Source organism: Arachis hypogaea, chromosome 19, assembly GCF_003086295.3.
Source record: "Arachis hypogaea cultivar Tifrunner chromosome 19, arahy.Tifrunner.gnm2.J5K5, whole genome shotgun sequence".
NCBI lineage: Eukaryota > Viridiplantae > Streptophyta > Magnoliopsida > Fabales > Fabaceae > Arachis > Arachis hypogaea.
In genome coordinates, this window is record NC_092054.1 from 150,614,385 (window position 1) to 150,624,627 (window position 10,243).

Consider the following 10,243-nt stretch of genomic DNA (forward strand, 5'->3'; position numbering starts at 1 on the left):
TTCATTTGTAAATCGGACAAAAAAGATCTTATTTCTAAATTAACTCTCACACTTTTTTAAAATTGAATTCTATTCCATTAATATATTATAGTTATTCTAAATCATGAAATTAAATTTCAAATAGAAATGAATTCTTTTCTTAAAAGAAATAAAATTCTTTTTTCATGTTAAATGTTTCTAAACAAGCTCATGGAAACCTACTCTTGTACTGATAATGAAGTTGAATATAGCAGATGGAGAAGTGGGGAAATAGTACATGCAATGAATTGTTGCACATGTAGCATCGCTTTTGTTTTTGAAGGTTATTAATCCATGGACCATTAACGTGTTCAAACTTGAAACACAAGAAATAGTTGAAAGAGTAGAGTGCAAGTGCAAGCAACAAACACATATATTATTTTGCTTTACTCAATAAACAATACTCACTTGTTTTGTTTTATTTCGCTATCCTAAACCAAAGAATCCCTCCCAAATTCTCTCGCAAGTTCCAATGGCACTTTCCGTTTCCGCGTCTTCCACAATCGCTTCTCTCAACTCCTCCGAAGCCTCCACGCGTTTCGCACCTGCTTCTTCTTCCTTTTCCTCTGCTTCCGCAAAGCTATCCTCGCTTCAATTCCCCCGTCGCTCTCGCTTTCTTCGAATCGGAACTGCTTCCTCTCCCTCCCGCCGCCGTCGAATCCTTCCTCTGGTAACAATAAAAACAAAACCTAATTCTTCTCAAGTTTCGTCTTCTGTGCCGATTATTTACTAGTCCATTACACCGATTCCTGAATTGTTTGGTCAATTTGCGATTTTAGAATTTCAAATGTATTTCTTTAAATTTGTTTAGGTTGAAGCAAAGAAACAAACATTTTCTTCATTTGACGAGTTGCTAGCTAATGCTGAGAAGCCTGTTTTGGTTGACTTCTATGCTACCTGGTATGTAATTAGTTAAGCTCTGTACTCATGTACTGTGTGTTAACTCTTAATCTTTGCATAATCAAAACTGAATTTAGTTAGTGACTTGAGTTAAGGCGTGGTTTTATTATACTAGGTGCGGTCCTTGTCAATTCATGGTTCCCATTCTTGATGAAGTCAGCACGCGCCTTAAGGACAAGATACAGGTAGTCAAGATTGATACTGAGAAGTACACCGCCATAGCCGACAAATACAGGATTGAGGCCCTGCCAACCTTCATCATCTTCAAGGATGGAGAGCCCTTCGACCGATTTGTGAGTTGCTTTTTGCTTTGGAATGTTCTTAGACGAGGGCTTTTCTTGCTTTGTTTAGTTTTGGTGGAATTTTGAAGTTACATTTATAAATCAGTTTAGTAAAGAGATTAATACAATAACAAAGTCTTGTCTCACTAAGTAAGATTGACTACATAAATTAAGTCTTTATCTATCTTTTACTCTTTATCCATTTTTCATCTCATTCACTCTTTTGATTGAGTGTTTTGTCAGTTTTCTCCTCACAAGTCCAAACAATCTGAGATGTGATTATACCATCTTTTTTATAGTAGATGCTACTCTAGCTCTCTCTGATATCTTCGTTTCTTATTCTATCCAATTGCGTATGACCACTCATTCATTTCAATATTTTTATCTCTGTCACAATTTATGTTCGTACTCTCTTTTGACCGTCCAACCCTCTGTACTATAAAACATAGTCGGTCTGATAGCAGTACAATAGAATTTATTTTTAAGTTTTAAAAGCACATTTTTATCGCATATAAAATCAGACACACTTCGTCATTTTGACCAACCTGCTCTAATCCTATGATTTACATCTTGTTCAATCTTTCTATTATCTTATATGTGCTCCTAAGATACTTAAAACTTTTACCTTATCGTAGAATGTTTTTTCCAATCTTCACTTCTGTATTAAGGTTTTCTCTTAGATGGCCGAACTTACATTCCATATATTCTGTTTTGCTACAGCTGACCATACACTTTTAGAGTTTCTCTCTGTAAATCCAACTTCTTATTTAAGTCTTCTCTTGACTCTCCCATAAGGATAATATCATCGGCAAAAAGCATGCACCATGACACAGACTTTTAGATATCCTTTGTGAGTACTTTTAAGTTTTCACACAAGTTATAGTTCCATCATACATATTTTTAATTGCACGAATATATGTGATCTTTATTCTATTCCTTTCCAAAATCTTCCATAAGATCTCCCTTGACATTCTATCATACGCTTTTTCCAAATCAATAAACACCATATGTAGATCCTTTTTATTACTACGATACATCTCCATCAATAAACATCACATGTAGATCTTTTTTATTATTACAATACCTCTCCATCAATAAACACCATATGTAGCTTCAATGGTAGATCTGACTGGCATAAAACCAAATTGATTCTCTGTTACTTGTGTCTCTTATCTCAACCTCCGTTCTATCACTTTTTTCCATAACTTCATGGTATGACTCATGAATTTGATCTCTCTATAATTTTCGCAACTTTGTATATTTCCCTTATTTTTATAAATAAGTATCAATGTGTTCTTTCTCCACTCATCTGACATCTTCTTTAACCTTAAAATTTCATTAAAAAGTTTGGTTAATTAACTGATGTCTTTTTCTCCAAGACCCTTCTAAACTTCAATCGGAATATTATTGGGTCCTACTGTCCTACCATTTTTCATCCGTTTTAGAGCTTCTTTTACCTCGAAGTTTCAAATCCTTAGATAATAGTCGATATTTTGATCTTCTTCCCTTGGACATAACCGATCAAGGCTCGAAAGAGTTTTCTGTCGTTCATTAAATAACTCGTAGAAGCAGTTCTTCCAACTTTCATTGATCTTCTCATCTTGAGTCAATTTTTTCGTCTTTATCCTTTATGTACTTAATTTGATTCAAGTCTCTTATTCTTTTTTCACAGCTCTTTGCGATTTTATATATACATTTTTCTCTTTCCTTCGTGCCTAAAGACTAGTAGAGATCCTCATATGCTTTTGTTAAAATTTCTTAGCCACTTTATATTTTCTCCAATTATCTACATTACAACAACAATAAAGCCTTATCCCACTAGGTGGGGTCGGCTACATGAATTAAACGACGCCATTGTGCTCTGTCATATATCATGTCTACAGAGAGACCGTTTACATGTAGATTTCATTTGACCACCTCATGGTTGGTCTTCTTAGATCTTCCTTTGCCTTTCGCCCCTTCTTCATCTTCCTTCTCATCCACCCTCTTAACTGGGTGTTCTATCGGTCTTCTTCTCACATGTCCAAACCACCTAAGACGCGATTCAACTATCTTTCTCACAATGGGTGCTACTCCAACTCTCTCCCTTATATCTTCGTTCCTTATTTTATCCAATCGCGTATGACCACTCATCCATCTCAACATCTTCATCTCTGCCACACTCAGCTTATGTTTGTGTTCCCCTTTAGCCACTCAATACTCCGTACCATAAAGCATAGCTGGTCTTATAGCGGTGCGATAGAATTTACCTTTCAGTTTTAAAGGCACTTTTTGTCGCATATAAAATCAGATGCATTCCGCCATTTTTACCAACCTGCTTGAATCTTATGATTTACATCATGTTCAATCTCTCCATTATTCTATATGAGGCACTCAAGATACTTAAAATTTTTAATTTTTTGTAGGATGTTTTCTCCAATCTCCACCTCTGTATTAGGGTTTTCCCTTCTCAGACTGAACTTACATTCCACAAATTTCGTCTTGCTACGATTTATGCGTAGACCATACACTTTTAGACCTTCTCTCCATAAGTCCAACTTCTTATTTAGGTCTTCCCTTGACTCTCCTATAAGGACGATATCATCGGCAAAAAGTATGCACCATGGCACAGGCTCTTGGATGTGCTTTATGAGTACTTCCAAGACTAATGTGAAATCTTATACCAATAAGAAATTTCTCTGTCACACCACCTTGAGTCATCACACTAGTTGTGGCACAATCATACATGTCTTTAATTGCACGAATATATGCGATCATTACCCTCCTCTTTTCTAAAAACTTCCATAAGACCTCCCTTGGCACCCTATCATATGTTTTTTCTAAATCAATAAACACTATATGTAGATCCCTTTTATTACTACGATACCCCTTCATCATCCTTCTTAATAGGTATATCGCTTCAGTAATAGATCTTCCTGACATAAATTCAAATTGGTTCTCTGTTACTTGTGTCTCTTTTTTCAACCTTCGTTCTATCACCCTTTCCCATAATTTCATGGTATGACTCATGAGTTTGATCCCTCTATAGTTTTCGCAACTTTGTATATCCCCCTTATTCTTGTTGATAGGTATCAAGATGCTCTTTCTCCACTCATCAGGAATCTTCTTTGACCTTAAAATCTCATTAAAAAGCTTAGTTAACCAGTTGATGCCTTTTTCTCCAAGGTCCTTCCAAACCTCAATCGGGATATTATCATGTCCTACTGTCCTGCCATTTTTCATCTGTTTTAGAGTCTCTTTTACCTCGAAGTCTCGAATCTTTCGATAGTAGTCAAAGTTTTGATCTTCTTCTCTTATGCATAACCGACCAAGGCTCGGAAGAATCTTCTATCTCTCATTAAATAACTCGTAGAAGTAGTTCTTCTACCTTTTATTAATATTCTCCTCTTGAGCCAACACATCTCCATCCTTATCCTTTATGCACTTAACATGATCCAAATCTCTCGCTCTTCTTTCACGGCTCTTTGCGATTCTATATATATATCTTTTTCTCCTTCTTTCGGTCCAAAGACTAGTAGAGACTCTCATATGCTCTTGTTCTTGCTTCACTTACAACCACTTTTGTCTCTTTCTTAGCCGCTTTATATTTTTTCTAGTTATCTGCGTTGCGGCATAAATGCCACTCTTTAAAGCACTCCCTTTTTATCTTTATCTTTTCTTGTACACTCGCATTCTACCACCAGGACTCCTTGTCTCTTAGTCATATTCTTTTAGATTCATCAAAGTTTTCTTTTGCTGTTCTAATAACTTCTGCCATCTCCTTCCACATCTCTTCCGCGCTTCCATTCCTATCCCACTTTGCCTCTTCTCCTACCCGTCTTAGAAAGCTTCTTTGTTCCTCACCTTTCATCCGCCACTACCTCGTCCTTGGGTTCTTCGTATGATGTCTTTTCCTTAACTTTTGCTCAACGTGAAAATCCATGACGAGTACCCTATGTTGTGTTGTCAAACTCTCTCTTGGGATAATTTTATAATTAATGCAAAATTTCCGGTCGACTCTCCTCAACAAGAAGAAGTCGATTTGAGAGCTTATAATGCCACTCTTATAGGTTATAAGATGTTCGTCTCTCTTTTTAAAACATGTATTTGCGATGAGAAGATCAAAAGTTGAGGAAAAGTCTAAAATAGTTTTATCCTCGGCATTGACCACCTCGAAACCATGGCCTCCGTAAATACTCTCATACCCAGTCACTTCTCTCCCAACATGACCATTTAAATCTCCTACTAAGAAAATCTTATCTCCTGAAAGTATGTCTTGAACCAAACTCTTTAGATCCTCCTAAAACCTTATCTTGTGTTGTTCGTCCGAACCCACTTGCGGTGCATAGGCGCTAATCACAAGAAAAGTATCTCCTTCTACCACAAGTTTGATAGAGATGATCCGATCTCCCACCCTCTTGACATCCACTACATCCTTCTTCCACTAGCCTTCGTGCTGACCCATTTTGTTTCTTGTAGGCATATGATATTAATCTTCCTTCTTCTTATGGTGTCTACCACCTCCATGAATTTTCCTGATAGAGTGCCTATGTTTCATGTCCCAAATTTCAATCTTTTGTTCTGACCTTTACTTTTAACTTTTTTTTTTGTGAACTAATTTATTTACCCTCGTCCGTTCACGAAAACGCGGGAATCCTTACTCATTTAACACTACACCTGAGTATCGATGCAGCATTTCTTACTCATTTGACACTGTACGTGAGCCATATAGCGCGTTGCTTCCAGCCAACGACCTAGTTTTAGCGCAATAATGTTTTTGATCCATGTCATGAAGATTCGACTAAGCTTTTATGTTGGTTGTCGAACGACATAACCTTCCTTTATCCAGACTTGGGACCGACTATGTACAACAGGTGTAGCATAGGCGAAGTTAGTAAAAAGGTTAATAATACATTGTAATACTACTTCAACTCTGTATTGTTGGATATAGTGGACTTGTGTCTAGTTCGAAATTAGGACTGGATGTTTGCACATTCATTCACATTCCTTATCTCTAAGGCTTGTTCTTGTTGACTTTAACATAATGAAAACATGCTTTGATTACATGGTTAAGAACCTAATAGGTGCATCTGTTAAAAAATGTTTAAGACCTTAGTCCGTGGTTGATAGTGTAAAATGGTAGCATTATGTTTGATGTTCTAGTAGATTGTCACTTGTTATCTTCACACTCATTTTGTATATATAACTATAAATATATGAAGTCATACCATTATTTTAAATGTTAAGAGAGCTTCGCTTGCTGAATATATTTATTTGAAAGTTTCCCTTGTGCCCACCAATTTTTGGAACACAAAAGAGTTCTCATGTTGAAGCTACATCGTATATTTTGTTTATTTATAGTTTGCATAATCTTTTTTATTATTATTATATGGCTGGTTAGTTTGCTTGATTTTATATCTTCTCTTGTGGTATGATTTGCAGGAGGGAGCAATGACTGCAGATCAGCTCATTGAACGCGTAGAAACTGGTCTCAAAGTCAAGCAATAAACCTAGCAAGTCTTTTGTTGTTCACCCTATCACTTTTAATTGTATAGTTTAATTAAAGCTGCACTTTCTGGAAATTGCTTCTCTGCATTATCCTTTTCCTCTAAAATTTCGTATTACTTTTAACATTTTCAGGTGTAATGAAACCGCAAAGAATACTTTCTGTTGGAATGTTGGATGTCATAGGTGAATAGGTGAATATATTGGAAGACTAAACTATTATGTCACTTTTTTTTCGTTCATTGATAGTTTTGTATCTCAAATTGCTAAGGAACTTGACAACCCCCCTCCCCCCCTCTCCTCCTCCTCCTCCTCCTCCTTTCCTCCTCTTCTTTTCGGTTCTGTTCACTCAATAGCGGTATCTTTTAAATTAAATGGGAGATTCTATTGTGCTTACCCAAAAAATCAACATAATATACTGTTTTTATGTGTCAATTGTTGAGGATTATTGAAGGCTATTTTTTTAAATGAAAAAAAAAAGAAGATTAAATTAAAGTAATATAATAAAATTTTATTATTATAGTTTATTATAATAATAAAAATTTGGAAAATTTTTTAAATAAATAAATTAAATATTTTATTTATCAAAATATATTATTATAAAAATATTTATTAATTAATATAATATTATTTATTCCATTTAGATTAAAAACAAGATGTATATACATATTGTTCATATTCTTGCCCAACACTAAGGCCCAGATCCAAACGAAAGACCCAATCCAAAAGATTGAGTCTCACCCCACACCGACCTTCCTCTAAAAAAGTTGGTACTAGCCACATCTTGCTCTAAAAGAAGTCGGAGACGAGAGTTAGCTGGCAGATAAACACTCATTCCAATGAGTAACTGCCCCAAAAATCTCTCAACCCACTTCCAGGAGCCATATCCCAACTCCCCTAAAATAAAGGGACGGTTATCCACCTTAAAAGGTGGAACTACTTCAACGGTGGTTATTGGTTCACCACTATAAGTACACTGACACCCCTCAGGTATCTCTGAGTCCCAATACTCTCTAGACCTGCTCACACCCTTGCTGACTTAGGCATCAGAGTGTCTTTGCAGGTACCACCCCCCATTTGTTCATACTCACAAGTCGGACGGAGGCCCCCAAGGCGCAAACCCGCTCGAAGGCTTCCTTCCTCAGACGATTGGGCTAACCCAGCGAGTCCAGCCCAATAATCTCCGGTTACCCAACGTAACATTGGCGCCGTTACCGGGGACCTGAGAGATCAACCAGTGATGGCGGACGAATCACCGGAAGATGGCCACACGGCGTCTGATTCCGAACAGGAAAACCTGGATATCGGAAACAACGATGCGAACCCAACTCCCCACCAGGAAGCCAGCGATCAACATCGGGAAGGCACCTACGGGCTTAAAAATCCGAAGGTGAACTCCTCGAATGGACGAGAGTCAGGAAAGGAAGGGCCACCCCACGCAACCAAGCTAATGGGATTGGTCCACGGCCACCAAGGCCGTTTGGAACAATTGGAACAGGAGTTAGAATGACAACGGGAGGCAGAGCGAAATCTCAGGGAAGAGATAGAGCGACGAAAAGAGTTAGAAGAAAAACTCTTAAAACTAGAATCCTCCCTTAGAAGTCGGAACTCTCGTGGCGACCGAGAATAGTCGCCCCTGGGAGGAGAAGATCCGTTCAGTGAAGGCATCATGAGGGCAAAAGTTCCAAGAAACTTCAAAAGCCCTGATATGAACCTCTATGATGGAACCACAGATCCGAAGCATCATTTAAGCAATTTCAAAAGTCGGATGTATCTGGCTGATGCTTCTGATGCGACTCGCTGCAAAGCTTTTCCGACCACCTTATCAAAAGCAGCGATGAAGTGGTTCGACATCCTCCCACCAAGATCGGTCCCCAGCTTTGAGGACCTCTCGAGAAAGTTCTTGATGAGGTTCTCCATCCAGAAGGATAAAGTAAAACACGCACCAAGCCTCCTAGGAATAAAGCAGGAGGTCGGAGAACCTTTGCGGGACTATATGGAAAGGTTCAATAAAGCATGTTTGGAAATTCAAGACCTGCCCTCCGAGGCAGTCATCATGGGGTTAGTAAATGGGCTCAGAGAAGGTCCCTTCTCACATTCCATATCAAAAAGGCACCCCACCTCCTTGAGCGATGTACAAGAAAGAGCAGAGAAGTACATCAACAAGGAGGAGAATGCCAAACTACGAGAGCCGAGTTGGCGGTCCGGGCACGTCCCCTCGACAAAAGAGAAAAAGAGAGAGCCCAAGAAGAAAGAAGAACTCGGTCTCGACAGACCGAGAAAATATCACTCTTATACTCCTCTAAAAGTTTCCATGGTGGATGTATACAGAGAAATCTGCAACACTGAAAGGCTGCCGCCTCCCAGGCCCATTAAAAATAAAAAGGGAGGAAGCCGCGGTGATTACTGTGAGTACCATAAGATCTATGGTCATTCAATAAATAATTGCTATGACCTTAAAAATGTGATAGAAAAGCTGGCCAGAGAAGGTCGGATTGATAGATATCTCATGGAAAGGTCGGACAATCACGGGAAGAGAAAGCGAGAGGATGGCGACAGAAGAGACCCACCGCCACAAACTCCCGAGAGACACATACATATGATCTTGGGAGGATTTGGGGGGGGACTCACCAAGTCCTCTCGCAAGAGACACCTCAAGCGAGTTTACCAGGTCGGGAGTGAATCACCCGACCTCCCCACAATCTCATTCACAAAGGAGGATGGGCAAGGAGTAATCCCTGGACATGATGATCCAGTGGTGATAACCATGATCCTAGCCAATGCCCATCTCCACAGAACCCTAGTAGACCAAGGGAGTTCGGCAGATATCATTTTCAAGCCCGCATTCGACAAATTAGGGTTGGATGAAAAGGAGTTAAGAGCCTACCCCGATACTTTATGTGGATTAGGCGACACGCCGATAAAACCACTGGGATTTCTACCCCTCCACACGACCTTCAGAAAGGGGGAAAAATCCAAAACTCTGAGCATAGACTTCATAGTCATCGATGTGGGATCAGCATATAATGCCTTGATTGGCAGAGCTACCCTAAATCGACTCGGAGCGGTGGTGTCTACCCCTCATCTTTGCATAAAATTTCTGACATTTGCGGGGATAGCAACGATACGGAGAGACCAGAAGTTGGCGAGAAAATGCTACAATGAAAGCCTCAATCTGAGAGGGAAAGGCAAGGAAGTCCACACCATAGAGCTCGGTGGCACAAGAACCAAAGAAGAGCTGTGCCCACAACCAGGAGGAAAAACTGAAGAAATACAGGTCGGCGAAGAGGAAGGGAAAAATACCAACATAGGAGCTAACCTAGAAGAAAACTTAAAACAAAGGTTGACAAAGCTCCTAAAAGAAAACTCCGACCTCTTCGCCTGGAAAGCTTCCGACATGCCAGGGATAGACCCCGAGCTCATGTCCCACCGGCTCTCGGTCCACCCAGGGTCTCGACCTGTACAGCAGCAAAGGCGTAAGCTCGGCCCAGAACGAGCTCAAGCGGTAGAAGAGTAGGTACAAGCAATCCTAGAAGCCGGCTTCATCAGAGAAGTTAAAT

The 10,243-nt window shown here is 39.2% G+C and overlaps 1 protein-coding gene across 3 annotated transcripts; it reads left to right on the plus strand.

The window, feature by feature from the left end:
- The first annotated feature begins 195 nt into the window (after positions 1–195).
- Positions 196–6,946, plus strand: LOC112777073 (uncharacterized). 3 transcript variants are annotated; one of them, XM_025821353.3, is made up of 5 exons: positions 203–688; positions 830–918; positions 1,034–1,211; positions 6,621–6,727; positions 6,819–6,946. In XM_025821353.3, exons 1-4 carry the CDS (start codon positions 491–493, stop codon positions 6,684–6,686), a joined length of 531 nt encoding a protein of 176 aa, XP_025677138.1. In that variant the 5' UTR covers positions 203–490; the 3' UTR covers positions 6,687–6,727; positions 6,819–6,946. The 3 variants fall into 3 exon arrangements, with proteins under 3 accessions (XP_025677137.1, XP_025677138.1, XP_025677139.1); XM_025821354.3 differs by having other exon boundaries at positions 6,621–6,691; XM_025821352.3 differs by having other exon boundaries at positions 196–688; positions 6,621–6,946.
- The last annotated feature ends 3,297 nt before the right edge of the window (positions 6,947–10,243 follow it).